This window comes from Fringilla coelebs, assembly GCF_963513975.1.
Source record: "Fringilla coelebs genome assembly, chromosome: 1".
NCBI lineage: Eukaryota > Metazoa > Chordata > Aves > Passeriformes > Fringillidae > Fringilla > Fringilla coelebs.
The window spans coordinates 83,447,068-83,463,108 of record NC_140028.1 but is presented as its reverse complement, the minus strand read 5'-3'; the positions used below and the strand labels follow the sequence as shown (position 1 = coordinate 83,463,108).

The following is a 16,041-nucleotide window of genomic DNA, read 5'->3' as shown; positions in this document are numbered from 1 at the left end:
CTTGCTTCAGAGTGCAAAAATAATTCCCCAACAAGGTGGCCCTATCACAGAATCATTAAGGTTGCAAAAGACTTCCAAGATCATCAAGTCCAGCTGTTAACCCAGCACTGCTGTGTTCACCACTAAACCATGTCCTCAAGTGCCCACAGGCACATCTTTTGAAAACTTCTAGGGATGGTGATGCCACCACTTCCCTGGGCAGCCTGTTTCAATGCCTGAACACCCTTACAGTGAAGACATTTTTCTAAACCTCCCTTGGTTCAACCTGAGGCCATTACCTCTCATTTAGTTACTTAGGAGGAGAGATCGACCCCCACCTGGCTACACCCTCCTTTCATGCGGTTGTAGAGAGCGGCAACATCTCCTGAGTTCTCCTAGATAACCTAAACAAAGCAGCTCCCTCAGCTGCTCCTCATCAGGTTTGTGCTCCAGACCTTCACCAGCTCCACTGCCTGTCTCTGGACATGCTTCAGCACTTGTGCAACTTAAAGGGGATTCAGATTTTTCGACTTGTAAATCAGATCTGACGGTGAAGATCTGGCAGTTTATTGATCCAAATAAATCAGACATGCTGGGATCAAGATCTCATTGCACATAGTTTGCTGAGACTACAGGAGATCTTGCTGAGATCCTGTTTTACCTGGCAGCACGGCAGGTGCTCTCGGGATCAGTAGCAGGTGTGGCTTCCCTGGCTCCTTCGGCCCTCACATCCTTGTTTGGACTCACAGCAATGACTTGTAATGCTCAGGAGGCTTCTGAGAGCCCTCAGTCTGTGCAAAGCCGACTCCTGCTATGTCTGTGTTGCTGCCTTCCTTGCTCGTCTGAAGAAAGGCTTTTCCGGGCCTCCGGTGCTCCTGCAGGGCTCGCACGATGGGGTGGGAGCACGAGGGTGCGGGATGCCCTGGCAGCCGCCAAGGAGGGGATGCAGCAATGCTGGTCCTGTGCCGCGGTAACACGAGGGGGAGCCCTTGCAGCTCCCAAGTAACACGGACAGCAGGAATACGCCTTTCCCACCCCAAATATACATGGCTCAGTTCCTCGTCAGAAAAACCCAGGAGGCCTGAAAGCCATCTCTGATCATCTTCACAAGGACATTGGTCCTGGTTCAAACACGTGCAAGCCACAAACCACTGGGAGTGGGGAAGGTCTTTTGCTGTGCATCCCCCTTCCTAGACATCCCGTTTCTGACGGTGCAGGATGGTCTGGGGACATCCTTTCCCACGTTCTTATCTCCAAAGCATTCAAAAATGAATGACTCAGCTCAGGGAATGACTCTGCCGATACCTGAGCGGATTCTGACCAGCAAAGCAACAACTTCTGAAAAACTGTGGTCAAATTTTGCTCAACAGAAATGAGAGAACAGAAAAATCTCTTCACCCCTTGTTAAATGAAACTACCATAGGTGAACTGGCAAAGCTTGCTTTCAGGGAGATTTGCCCCTTTCAGGAGGACAGCTCTGGCCACTTTAAAAAGACACAGCAGTGTTTGCTCTTCCTTGCCACCCAATTTTAAATACATTTGAGCAGAGCACTATGTATTCTATGCACTATTCTGTGCACTGTATGTCACTATATATTCTGTAATTTCAGGACCAAGTTAAGTACTAACTGCAAGTGCACCTACTGCAAGATCTTTTTTTTCCACCAAATGCTGGGTGTCTCTCTCCTTAAGAGGAATTAAAATGAAAAAGCATCTTACAAGTCACAGATTCTGCTGTACCAGTTTCTCTTCATAGTTCTGCATCCCAATTTCCTTTAAAGCATTCAACAGCATACATTTAATTAGCAAAACAATCCCATCTGTTCCACGAGTCAATACTGACAACTTTATGGTTAAAACACATTTATTTCTCTTGGTGCAGCTGTGCTGAATCTGACGAGGGGAGAAGAGCCTGCTGTGCTCAGAGCATTGTGTCTGGTGCCCAGGCTCTCATCACAGGGCTGCTGCACTGGGAGCTCCTGAAAGCCTCCAGAGCCCCATCCCTGCCCACCGATGGCCCCTGGGACACCTCTAAGTTACCTACATGCCCTAAACACAAACCTCCAAAGACAATTCTACAGAACCATTGGTCAAGATCCCTTTTCTGTCCGTTTCCTTAATTTTAATGAGAGACACAGAAGAACAAGCTCAAACAAAACCACCAAACACACACCAGAGCTGTGAAGAGCAGCAGGACATTGGCGCTGAGACCCTAATGGGCAACAGGGCAAGAAGAGCCAGCTGAACTTCATCCACCAGCAGGAACTACTTCCCAGCCTTGGGACTGCATACTTCATCCTCTCCCCCAAAGTCTGACGTGCAGGAATCCACACTCTGATTGTAAATCAGGCACCCTAAATCTCCTACAGCAGAAAGCCTCAGGGGATCATCTGCTCCTGGGTCTCCCTATGAGGGAGCAGACCAGTTCTGCCTGTCCCAGGTCCCTGGCACACTGCACTTATTATACAACAGCTTCCTCATGCCGTCATGCTTCTGATGAGCTCTTGCAGTTTTAAGTATCTCCCTTTAGCTTACAATATTAAAAAAATATGGAAAAGGATGAGATAGCGTCTGCTTTGTTCAGATCTGCCTCAGTCTCAACCTAGAGGGCAAGCTTAGCTCATGGCATGAGATAAAAGGTAGGACGAGGTATCCAAGTCAACCGCAGGTGAATCCAAACTTGTCAGCCAGAGAAAGGATGATCGAAAGGATGAACTGTTGACCTCAACAGGAATGGAAATACAAATAATACAGTCTGATAAAAACAGGGACCAAGCACTTAAACCAGGGACTTGGAGCAAACAGGGAAGGTTTTCCACACTGATGTCCCAGATAAATGGTATACTGATTCTGCCCTGGGGCTGCAGTTAATCTATTTAATATTTGGGGGTTTTCCACCCCCACCTTTTGATTGAAATGGCTCCAAAGAGTCACTTGCTCTCACGCAGCAGACAAATTTTAACTTTCAGCTTTCCATAGAACCAGCAGTCTTGTTAGGCAGGGCATTTGAACTTACAGCATCAGTCTAAGGCACAGCAAAATGCAAGCAATCAAGAGGAAACAGACTGGTTTACGAAGCACCCCTTGAAACCCTCAGTGCAAGCACACAGGTAACCAATCTGTAAGACAGCGATTACTGCAACAATAGAACAAATCAATTGAACTAACAAAGCAGGGCAGTAAAGCAGGTTAACAGAGAAAAGTAAACACAGAGTCATTTAATAGATGCCAAGACTGTCCTGGTTCCTGCCGAGCCCAAAAGATATTTTTACCACCTTCTGGTCATGTAGCTCCCCCCTGCAGCCAAAGCTCTGAGGGACCCTGACCCAACAGCACTGCTGAGAACTGTTTGGCTTGAGTGCCTTCTCCTCTTAGAAAAAGCACACCTCTCCACTAAGGGGCTGGCGGTGTCCAGGGAAATCGGGCAGATCAGGCTGAAGGTACTGTTCTGTTCACCCCTTTGAATACTGCTGCTCTGCTTCAATTGACTCAAGCCCTCCTGCCCTCCAGACCAGCAACACCCTTCACGGGGTTATCCCAACCAACCCACTCAAGCACACATTTGCAAGCCCAGACCTGCAAGGCTGCACCCAAGAGACACCATCCATAACTAGTGCAGAGATGCAGAAATTACCTTCAGAGCCAAGTGTGACATTTCATTAGCACCCAGCCCCACACAGATATGCTTCCTAAAGAGCAAAGTTATGCTTAAAAAAGAAATATGTACAATTTATTGGAAAATTACATGTAAGAGCTGTAAACACAAGTGCTGGTGATGATGCCAAGCTTGCTACAAAGAGATTACTTGAAGCAAGACTTCTGACACTACAGTAGCAGCACATTCTGTAGCCATGAGGGAGACAACCCACATGGATGCAGCAGCACTCTCTGAGGCCAGTAAGCCAGAGAAAGGCAATGCCACCATGGTGGTTGCCATCATGGAGATGGTGGTGCCACACGCTGAATGCACATGCAGGATGCCAACAGGCTATTCTGGCACAACAAAATGTGTTACATTAGAGCACTATGGGCAGAAAGCAAGCAAAAAGCTTTTATGGCTTTTAACAAAAGGCTCGCATTTACCAGCACAGAACCCACTCCATTACTTCTCAATAGTATACCACAACTTTCTGTTTAAAATTATCTTCCAGAAAAGAATGTAAATATGTTCATTTCTCTGCCATCAGCTATCCACCTCCTCTTATTCACGCATTTCTGCTTGTCTCAGATACAACTATCAGCAAATTTCAAAGGACATGCAAGGTTTGATTATAAAGGTAATGGGCTTGTACATTTTCCATGGCTGAAAGCCTTCTTTTTAGCTCCCAACCATCAACTCTGCTACAGCTGTCAAGTTCTGCAAATAAATCCACATCTCTTGGAGTCAGATAGTTCCCAGTAGGTCAAAACTGTGCAAAATACACTGTGAACATAATCCAAAAATCATGTGCAGTATTAGTGCATGTAGATGCAATCAGTGACCTTAGCTTCAGCCCTCACGAGGTAAGAACACACCAACCCGCTTTTGTGAAAGACAGTAACGTCCAGAAAAAATATTGAGTTGCAAACACTGCACCATGTTTTTCAAGTCAGTTTAAAGCCAGGACAAAATACTTTTGCCCCTGTTGAAAAATAAATGCTATTTACAAACATGCAGCAAGCCATCCAACCTAGCAATCTAGCCCAACACATGACACAAAGCCCAGCAGAGGGATGAAGTCACCCCTATAAACGCATCAACCCTGCACATCATGGCTTGCTAAGACAGGCTAATCCAAAGGTATACTTCCTCCACCAAAATCCTATCACTCTGCTGCCACAGAAGCCCTGACTCCAGGATGCTGCTGCTAGCTTTACAGAAGGCACCAGGCTGAATGGGGCAGCCTTCAGTGGGCTGTCAGTTTTGACCATCTACGCTTCAAAGTAAGGGCATAAAAAGGGAAACCAGAGTTGCCTGTAAGGAATGAATGCCACAGGGACTGGCAAGTTCTTGGGACTCTGTCCTTCAAATGGAGGGAACGTCTTTACAAAGCCTAAGTGCACATCCTTCTATTCACATAAGAGAAGGGGAGTATCAGTCATCAGCACTGACCCAAAGTTTAGCTCACATGAAACAGTTCCCCTTCCACCCCTGTTCTGCCCTCTACTCCTCCCTCTGAATTACCCCATGGACAGCACAGCAGACACCTTAGCACAAACAGAGAGAGCAGCAGGAATATAAAGGTAGTGTCCTTGCTAGTTATCACCTTCAGCCTCAAGCAGCATCAGAACAGAAGGAAAAAAGGAGAACCTTTTCTAAGGACAATGAATCACTTAGCAAAATCTGAAACATACGAACTGTTTACCAAAGAACACCTAAGAGTCACTGACCAATAAACCATAAACCCTTTTTGTTTAAATACATTATTTAATGAGTTTTCTTTAAGAAAGAAATAGGTTGAAGCTCAAATTACAATGAAATACAATCTTCTAGATCTACAGTACACAGTGCTATAAACATTTATCAAACCAGGTATTTTAATGTTTGCTCCTTTGTTGTTATTGTTATTAAGGAAAAGTAACTAAAAATTTTCTGTGAACAGCACTCTTGTTCTAACTTGGTTATTTCAGCCTAGAACAGAATAAGGACAACAGCCTGTCACCACAGTCCTCTTCCCAAATACAGACCAATGCCAAAAAGGAACAAGACACTGTCATGACAGCAGGCTACTTCAGCTTTTAAAGAGTGAGTTGGAGCAGTTGGAGCAGTTGGCTGAGGGCAGTACTGAGAAAGGACACTTCTCCTTTCCCACAGGAATCACAAAAAGATGCCCCTTTGCTACCACAGTCTGATTGCCATCGAACTCATGTTCATGCAGCACACTGAAGCAAATTTACATAGGTAGTTTTAAATTCACTTTTCTGCCTTCTCCTCCTATTTTCTCTCTTCTCTCAGTATCCAATGCTTTCCTTCTACCTTTAGTTATTCCCTCCATCATTTCTATCTTCAGTCACTCAGTCCCAGTGGGACAGAGCCAGAGCACACCGCTCATCTTCAGTCTTCTGGCATTGTCAATGCTGTGGCAAAGGGCAAATCAATAGTGCTGCATTAGTACCAAGAAAGAAAAAAATGGAAGAGATCAATTCCTCAGAGAGTTGGTTTGTATCTTTTAAAGGCCACTTTGCACAACCTTTGAATTCTGAAAATACAAGTGAGCTTCTGCAGTTAGTGTAAAAATGTGATCGAGCTGAAAAAGTTCAACATTTCTTGGTTTAACTGAGCAGCACAATGAGGAACCACAGCAAACTGCTGCTTGAGAGCTGCTGCTCAGCTAGTCAGACATAAAAGCAGACATCAGGTGTAAATTTCATATTTATTATAACAAAAATTATGACATGTTCTTTTGTGCATTCGGCTTTAATATAACTCTTGGTATGTAAATGTTCTACAGCAAATGAGCTCTATACAATCATGCTGGTTGTGGCAGCAGTAAGGAACACAAACAAAACGTGTCTGTAAAAGTAAGGAAAGAAAGAGACCGGAGGAAAAAGTGGGTTTCTTTGAACAGTCTACACCACCTGGGCTCTAGCTAACTTGTACACAGCCACACAGTCCATTACGCTTAATGACCATGGCCCAAAGAGTCGCTTAAGAAAAAAAGGTCAGTTTTTCAGGTTGTGTCCTTAATGCCAAGGCTACAAAACATGTAAGCATCACTATACAACACTGAGCTATTTACAGGAATTTCTCAATCAACTGTTCTCTCAGAGAAAATTAGTGAATCTCAGTGACTTAAGTCACCTGAAAGAGTAAAGCAACTCCTAGGAGTTAGTCTCCATATTCTACAAATGTCTATCATTTTCAAGACCAAAAAAAGCCTTTTCTCTCAAAGAAATACAGTATTACAATATTACTTAAATCATTTAGCACTGGCTACTGCCCTGCTTTTCAAACAAAACAAACAAGCCATTTTAAAAAATATTACATCATCATCTGTTTCTCAGCAATATATTAAACCTTTTTATTTTTTTATTATTTTTTGTTTTGTTTTCCTGTTTTTACACTTGATATGTTAAGGGAGGGTTAACTATTTTAAACTTTACCAGTCAAGCGTCTCTAGAAGAAAGTCAATGAATATTAAACCTAACAAACTGAAAAGCTGCAGTTATCTGTAGTGGCAGGATAAGGAAAAGGAAGTCTATAAAGGAAAAGGATAAGGAAAACCCCTGCTGTAATGCAAGCCCACTGGGTCTCACAGTCAAGTCTCCTTATTTGTTAGTTTATTTCTGAGCAGTAAAGAGAGTGGGTCATAGTGGTGTGTCATAATAGTCTGCCAGGTGGTCCATCGGATACTGCTTCTGCTGCTGCTGCTGCTGTTGTTGTTCCTGGTGCTGCTTCATAATCTCCTTGACTTCTTCTTCGAGCTCGGGTGGGATGATGAACTGGTCATCAGGATCAGGTTGTGCCGGAGCAGCAAAGTAGCCCCCGGTTTTTCTGAGCGGCGCATCCGTCGCAACTTCAATTAAGTTATGGCTCCTCTCGTGTGGCGCCACAGAGCCGTTGCCCCGCCGCCGCCCTATTGTGCCCGTGGCAGAATACTCAGTTTTCCTGGGAAGGCCGGGCTCATCTTCATTGGCACTGATGACGATCCCTTCGTCACTGGCTTCCACTGGCACTTGGAGAAGCTGCTTCTCCTTGGCTCGGCTGCAGTGGATGTCCACCTCCACCTCCACGCGGCTGCCGTTGGTGAACACCCCCTCGATGGGCTCCTCGTCGTCGCTGTCAAGGCCGTTGTCGGAGAAGGCGCTGGAGAAGGTGGCGCTGGAGAGCTGCCGCTGGAAAGAGTTGGACAGGCAGACGGGGTGCAGCATGCAGCGCTGCTCCCCAGGGTACGCCGGGCTGTTCTCGTTCATGGCCACCTGGGGCGGCTCGTCCGAGGCTGTGGACCCCACCTCGCTGCTCATTTCCGAGGTGGAGATCTCGCTGCTGATTTCGGAGGCCATGCCGCTGCTCGAAGACGGCATCCCGAGCGCGTCTGTGGGCCTGTCCTTGATGACCACGTTGACCGACTGGGGGAAGATGCCCGGGCTGGGGGGTGGGACCCCGTTAAGCTCACAGCAGCAGAAGCTGTCCTCCGTCACGTTGAGCTGAACCACGACAGCGCTGATGCTGTCGTTGCAGCCGTAACTCTGGGCCAAAGTGCAAAGCTTCTTGGCGGCCGCCAGCGCATCAGGCACGTTTCTGACGGCCTCAACAGCTTCATCCATCGAGAGGCTGTCCCACAGCCCCTTGCTCCCCAGAATGAAGAACTCATCTTGTGGAGTTAAGGTGATGGACTGGACGTGAGGACGTGGCACAACACTTGGGTGAAGGAAGGTGTACCCCAAGATTCTTGTTGAATCTGTCACACCGTTCACTTTGCCATCCTGAAATTAGAAAGGACAGGAAATTGGCAACAAGACAGACAAGGATATACAGTACCTGCCTCTCCTTGTATTCTACTGATGGCTGTTTTTGCAGTACCCCCAACACTGCTATTCACAGACAGGGGAGACAGACAAGCAAAGTGACTTGCAAGGAGGTGACAGAGCTGGGATTAGAGCACAGCAAGGGCTGGTTTGCAATCCTGTGCTGCGCCTCCTACACCCGACTGATTTGTCATCAGCACCACCTATGCACAGACCAACAAAGCAGAAGGCTGCAACAAAGAGCCATCTATTCTGCTCCTGCAGCTGCAAGAGCCAACTGGACAAATCTTTTACCAGTGAGTCAGACTTATCCCTCCTCCACCCACAGTATCTGGCTTTAGACAGAGCAAAGCAACACACACTTGATATGGGGGGCAGCTCATTCAGTTGCGAGTCTTCTCTTGCAGCTGTAGCAATTGTAGGTTTCATCTTGGCTCATCACTTTAGAAACCAAGGTTCATTTTAAAAAACCCTTTAAATTAAGCATGCAAGTCAAATGTAGCAGAGAGCAAGTCTACATTTCTCAGTCAGCTGAGTTGTAGTGAAATGTTTTACACGCCCCAATTACTTACTACATTTCCACTTAGATATGACATTTCCAAAGGGAGGAGGAGTAGTATCTGAAGGGATAACATCAGCAAAAATGGACGCGTTTGAGAAAAGAATCCCATGCACGTCCAAATCCCAGAATCCTGTCCTGGTTAGAATCCAAGCTGCCAGAATAAGCAGAGCAAGTGTCTGAAACAGCAAGTCTGCCTATCTGTCAGCCTGCTGGGGATGGCTGCACCCTGCTAATTGCATATTCAAGAAGAACAGCAAAGGTGAGGCTTTACACTCTTTGGGTCCAGCTAATAACTGTAGGGGTTGTTATAAAGCGGATAACCACAGAAAAGCGAACCAAGACTAAAAAAGCTTCCTCTTTAAAATCACTCAGGGGAAAAAAAAAGCCCCCATGTCAGCTTGTTAACTTTCCCATTAGAAGGCTGACAGCAGTGATAAGCCATCAGTGTACATGAAATCAGTGAGTCATCTGAAGATTCAGCCCAGAAATTTCCCCTTTCCTCTATGGAGCCACAGAATGAGCGTGCCTCCCTATGTTGGAGTAATTCCCTTTCAACTTGTCACATTTGAGATCCCAGCCCTCACCTTTCCCAGGCAAGATCAACAGGCACATGACTTACTCCACACACACACACCCACACCCACTCTGCTCTCAGGCACACAGCAGGGAGGTTTCTGCCCTTTCCCCCCATTAGGAGGATTCGATATTTATCTATTCCTCTGCATGTGTCACAAAAGGCAAAGCAAAACTGACAGCAGTGGCTTCAAGCTTCTAAGAAAGGAACAGTTTTCTCCTCTCTCATGATTCAGCTGAGCACAGGGTGAGTTTTCCTCTTGGGCAAGTGCTCTCTTCAAGAGCAGCCTGTCAAAGGGCAGTTCTGGGAACACAGCTCAGGCAGCAAAGTCAGCCTGCCAGGAGCAAGGAGTCTCCTAAGGGAAGGACGGCATTGCTCCAAGTGCTCTGCCCTCTCATCCTTTTTAATTGGAAAGGCTCTCCATGATAGTTCCAACACAGCAATTCCTCTCCCATTAGAAGGAGAGTATCTGCTTTCCTATTTCAATGCAACATGCTCACAGCTGCTCACTCTTGAAAGGTAACCGAAGTCCAGCATGGCAATGGAATGAAAAAGCAACTTCACTGCATGGTATGAATCACCTTGAAAGCAAAAATGCAACTGAAGAACCCACACCATGAACACCACCTCCTAGAGGTTACTGATATCAACACGTAATTTCACGCACTGCTGTGCAAATGCTCTCCAAAGAAGCTGCAAATTGCAACATTCCCCAGCAGCTCTCTAACCTCTGTGATAATGGCCTTATGCTGCTTAATCCTCTTCAGCTCTTCTTCACAGCTCATCACGTAACACCTGGACAAAGGCAGAGGTTTCCCGTTCCGGCAGAGAACGGTTTGGCACTTCCCCACGTTTGCTGAGGTTAGTGTGAAGCATCCACCAGGGTCCATGGGATCATGTTTTATATGGCAAAGGACAGCAGAGCCTCCAAGTTTCTGTCCAGCTGTTCCAAGTTTCCTGGAATTTAAACAAAACAGGGATTGTTCTTTAATTGGAAAACAAGTATTAGGAGCACTGTGGAGAAACAGCCGCTGTTCCACAACCAGAAGCATTCAGGGCACTGGCTCTGTTGATCACTGGGACAGAAACAAAAATCTCTACTGAAGACTGTGACACCACAGCAGCAGCACTGCAGGGATCCCACGTGCAACTCTCAGGCAGGGTGTTATTTTCATATATGCAGATACTCAAATATGCTCAATTTTAGAAAAAAAAAATCTTTGCACTTTTAAGAGTTTCACAGTTCTCTTTTCCTTTACATCTAATAGATATTTGTTTTAAAGGTCAGATAGAGCTTCTGAAGCTATGGAACTTACTATAAAAATAATAATTCTGACTGTAAAAATCGTCTACTTTTGAGCAAAAGCAGAAGGCAGAGTTTCAGTGTTTTTTAATATCTTCAGGATAATGCTCTTAGAAGTTACCAAATTATGACCAAAAAAATCAAAAATCAGAATCCTGAGGACAGAATGGACAACTAAATTTGCAACCAAGCCTCAATGTGCTTTCTACATTATTTTTTACAAATAGAAAACTCTAAACTCTAGGAGTGCTGCATATCATCTCTAAGCACCAGTGAGTGGCTAAATACAAATGGAATGAATACTATTTCTGGTTCTCCAAAGAAATGGTTAGCCAATTTTGATTGAAGACCAAAAACAGAAAAAAAAAACCAAAAAAAGCTTTTTGTAGGAATGCCGCATTCCTTGTAAATTGCATTAGTAGCAAACAAAACCACTTAATAAGTACTTCCAGTACTCAAATTTGTTATTATTTTTGAATATTTTAAGTATATGGCAACCACCTTCTCAGTTAGCAGTCTGAGGCACTGTTATAAGCAATTACGGGAAGGAAGTGTTTTCTCCCTTGTGTTTGTAAGATTCAATGCCACCCTACTGCTTCCCTATCTTTTCCAATACAACAACTTCAGTATTTTTCCTTTCCAAGGGTGCAGAAATTCAACAAGAAGCAATGCTACTTTTAATTTGATCAATTTACTCAGTCTCTAAGCTGCTTATTTGCTTTCCCCTCTGCTTCCCTGACCTCTTCACTCTCCTCTGTTCAATTCCCTTCACACTTCTCCTTCACCCAATCTCTCCCCTAGGCACAATTTCTTCTTCTGACCAGAACAGCACACAGTTTCCAAACCACTACACAGAACTACTATTACATGCACAGCTATTGTATCACAAGCTCCAGAGAGCTTGTGATGGGTCCTGCTCAAATAATATTCAAAGGCCAAAGGGATTTCTAAGAAGTCAGACTATGCGTTTTAAATATTTGCATAACCTTACATAACCTGAATTGGTACGCAGAAACAGCAAGGATAAGTTCAGGCTTTGAAGGCAGTTCTATCAAGGAAGTTTAAAAAGATGATTGATACCACTGACTTGGTTACGGCCAATTGTAATCCGGGAGATGATACCAAAAAGGAATAAACCTCCACCCACCACTTAGTCAGGAGCATTTTAGTAACTTTTCAGGTGGGTTGGGATTTGTTTGATTGGTTGGAGAGGTGTTGGGATTTTTCTCCCCACATCTTGAAGGACCTAATGCAATATCACAAAACGAGCAATAAAAGGAAACAGTGTAGCCAGATACCAAGGCTCTTTTCCCCCCACTCTGACATTTCTTTGAAGCAAGAGCAGGTGCCTGACCCGAAAGCAAAGAAACTGCACTGTAAGCACAGACAAGGAAAAAAAAGCTTCAGATCCAAGACTCACCTCTGCATAACGATGAACGTGTTGATCATGTATTCCTCCTCATTCTTTGTTTTCTGCAGCTCTTCTGCCAGGATGTCACTCATTGTGCACTGCAGCAGATAGGGCACTTCCACATTGCGGTCCCCATCAAACACACCATAAAGGGCCTCCCGGTTGTCGCAGAAGTTGTTGGCCGAAAGCGCTGCCACACACAGCCTAGGGAAAAAACAAAGCAGGAAAACATCAGGGGTTCTATCCCACTACTAGTTTCTCAAGTTGTCATTTTGACCAGAGAGATGCAGCCTGCTCTGAGTGCCAGCTTTAACCACCTCTGGTCACAGCTGTTTCAGAACTGCTTTCTGAGCCGTGGGGACGAGTCAGGCCCATCAACAGTGCTAAGACATGGAGAGAACTACACTAGAGGTTCAAGCTAAGCCCTAAGGATTCTTCCTCCTTTGCAGCAAGTGAATTTTTTATTGTAAAAATGGGAGGTAAAGTATCTCTGAAACAACACCAATTTAAACTGCACTTGCTGCTCCAAAAGCCATCCTTGGGATCTAGCGTGCTGATAACCAAGTCGGGTGTCAAATCAGTTAAGAGTTAGGAAAGGTTTGCTGGCACTTGCTACGGAAACCTAGGTAGCAGAATATTTCTAAAAAGGTATTTGAGGAACAAAGAAAGATTCATGACATTGCCAGCAACACAGAGACTAGCAGACTCTTGGTACATTATTTGTCAAGTGCTGCCTTTAGTCAGAGGAGCGCCACACACTATGAATATTCAGAGTTTTGGCCATTCTGTCTCTTCTTTAGTATCTCTGATTTGCTTGGTAAACATCCTTTGGTTGAAGATAAAGAAGCTTCGCAAAGAGGAAAATGCTTTTAAACACTCGGATCTTTTGCAAGTAGCAGCCTTGCATAGACCAAATGTGTCGGCTGCCCTTGTATCTTAGCAACTTCCCTAACAAAGACCCAAAGGGAGAGCCAGGCAGGAGAGCCCGGTATACAAATGGAGAGACGTGGCTTGGCCTCCGCAACCCCTAGAACGCCCCCAAAACTTGCACAGAGGAAAGGACGTCTTTGTCTCGGCACAGAGGCGCTCACAGAGCGGAACCCGTGCCAGGCCGTACTTGTTCTTGACGCCGGACGCCTCCGTGTAGCCGTGGCTCCACACCGCCGGCGCTCCCGACGCGTCGCCCGCCGAGGGCTGGTCGATCTTGAAGCACCGGATATTGCTGCAAGGAGAAGGGAAAGGGGAGAGATGCAATGGATGGACTTGCTGACATGATCCAGCCTCAAACGTGAAAAGAACACCCTTTTTATTCTCCCAGTTCTTAGTAAGACATTTAATAGTAGAAAACGAAGCAGGACATCCAAAGTGGTTACCTTTAGGTGCCTGTATACAACCAACAATAACTGAGCCACTACGAGTGAGGGTGTCAGCTGCACTACTCTGTTTAACTGGCCTGTATTTCCCTGCCTTCACCCCTGAGCTATTTGGTTCAAACCAGGCCCTGCAGGAATACAAAGCTAATTTGCCACTAGTTTGATGAAAGCCAGTAGAGCAAAGTGACTTTTTAAACTTATGTGTCTCCACACATTTTAACAAGTTTCTGTGCTTTTTTCATTGGACTCAAATGGAATCTCCTTATGACCCGCAGCATCCCCTAAATGGAACAAAAAATAATTTAAAATAGTTGTTTAGAAACAACAATGTGTAGTAACAGCCTTTCATGAAAACACCCACAAAACAGAAATCAGCTCCATCCTTGATCCTGCACCAACCTGCAAGAGCCAGCCTGGTGTCCTGACGGCAGGCATAGCCCTTCTGCGTTCTCCATTTGTGCAGTCCAATTTTCACATAGGCCCTTGATCCTCTACCCTCCAATTTACTAACAACATAGCCTTTAGCCTGAATTTCAAGTATCTCCTGGAGCATAGTAAAGACTTAAAAAGGGCCCAGCCCTCTCTGTTTATACTCTTCTCTTCACAGCCCTGCATTGCTGGGAGAGATGACCTATCCCCTGCTCCCTACTGCTCTCTTCCAAAGGCAGGAAAGGCGAGCTCCCCACATGCTGCAGACACTTCAAAGGCACCCAAACCTTTCATGAACCAAATGAAACATAAAAGGACACAAGCAGAAAGGTCTAACTGTTCACTCTGAGCATTCGCTTTTCTTCTAAATCCCCACTGACCTGAACGCACAGGAAAGTCTTTTCTGCATTGCAAAGCCTTCCTCAAATAACCTAAAGTACTGTCACATCCAGTTTGAATTCTTTTTACAGTAATAACCAGGATGTACATCAGTGAGGGCAGACTAAAAGCCAACAAATTACATAAATAATGTTGGAACCACTTGTGTTTTAAGTTCTTGGTTTTGCAGCCCTCTGTGTGACAAAGAGGAGGCAAACATCTTGCCACGACTATTAAAAAGGTTAACTAACCCCAAATCAAACTGGAAACCTGGATCTCTTCTAAAGTAGCAGAGATTTTAATTCTGTTGCACCGGCAAGCAGGACACTCATGAGCAAATACACTTGCATTGCAGACTTCTCATACAATGCATTTATCTCCAGGGCAGAAGAACCTGGGTCACAAAAGTTTCTTCTTGTTTCTTTTTTAACTGGGTTCACTGACCTCTGGCTCCTGGGCAGGTCAAGGACCCAGAGCTGTCTCAAGGCTTCCCAGCAGTGGGGGGAAAGAAAAAAAAAAAGCTACCTCAACACACTGGTTTCAGCCTGCTTAGGGGCACCAGTACAAACAGAGCATGTCTCCTGAAGGGAATGATACCCAGCAGAGCATCCTATGCAGGCAAGACAGGCTAAGGCTTCTGGACAGCCTGGCTTGTTTCCCCCTTAATTTAAAATGACTGTTACAATTGAACTAGATGCTGGCTCTTAAAAATCAGAGTAACAGCATCCTTTTTTTTTTTTCCCTTCATTTTCATTTTAATTGCTAATGAAAATTCTTGCATCCAATAAATCACCTGGCAACATCCTCCCAAGTATGCAAGCTTCCTTTAAGATCTCCATACATACTAAAAAAGCAAGCATGCATGACAGGACTCTTCTCACCAGCACTGAGAATACATATTAACCTACTACCTGCTTGAATTCTGCCAGGGCACAGATGGAGAGCTGCCTTCCACATGCAGAAGGAGGATATAAAAAGTACCAAGTGCACAAGTATTTTTGTGCCTGCCACAAAAATCAAGGGAAACAAGCACCTCCTCCCTCACAGTCAATTATAGCAGAATACCATAAAAGTAAGGGTAGCATATCAGACACTGAGAAACCCCTCAGGAGGCCTGAAACACCTGATTGTGCCTAATGAACACAAATGAACAGAATGGACCTGTGGTTTTAAGAATAATTAATTTTTAAAAAACCTCAAAACTAAAAAAAACCCAACAAATCCTACAACAACAAAAAACCCCCCAAAAAACTCCAAATAAAACATACACTCCTCCCCTCCAAAACAACAAAAAATCCACTCCCAAACAACAACAAAAAACCAAACCAACAAGCAAACAAAAAACCCACCCGCACTGCCAATGCCAAAACAAACAGCAAGGAAAATACACGTGCAAGAAGGAAAAGTTTCCTGTGAATTAATGACCACACATATGCCAGTAAAAATACTGCATTTAACTGGGCCACACTACCCTTCAACTACTTTGAATTTAAATTTGTACAAGAATGCTACCATGCACGAAGCCTGAATACTAAAGTGGCAAGAGAATGTGTGACCATCTTGTCTTCTGGGTTATACATAAGA

At 44.9% G+C, this 16,041-nt stretch overlaps 1 protein-coding gene across 1 annotated transcript in view; it reads right to left on the bottom strand.

The window, feature by feature from the left end:
* Nucleotides 1-5,428: 5,428 nt before the first annotated feature.
* The window catches only part of PHLPP1 (PH domain and leucine rich repeat protein phosphatase 1), a 136,579-nt gene continuing 125,966 nt past the window's right edge, over nucleotides 5,429-16,041 (bottom strand). Inside the window, exons 14-17 of the mRNA XM_084210833.1 lie at nucleotides 13,395-13,499; nucleotides 12,287-12,481; nucleotides 10,292-10,520; nucleotides 5,429-8,385 (exon numbers count right to left, since the gene is read on the bottom strand). Coding sequence (XP_084066959.1) covers nucleotides 7,267-8,385; nucleotides 10,292-10,520; nucleotides 12,287-12,481; nucleotides 13,395-13,499 — 1,648 coding nt within the window. The 3' untranslated portion in view covers nucleotides 5,429-7,266. The remainder of the gene's footprint in view (nucleotides 8,386-10,291; nucleotides 10,521-12,286; nucleotides 12,482-13,394; nucleotides 13,500-16,041) is intronic.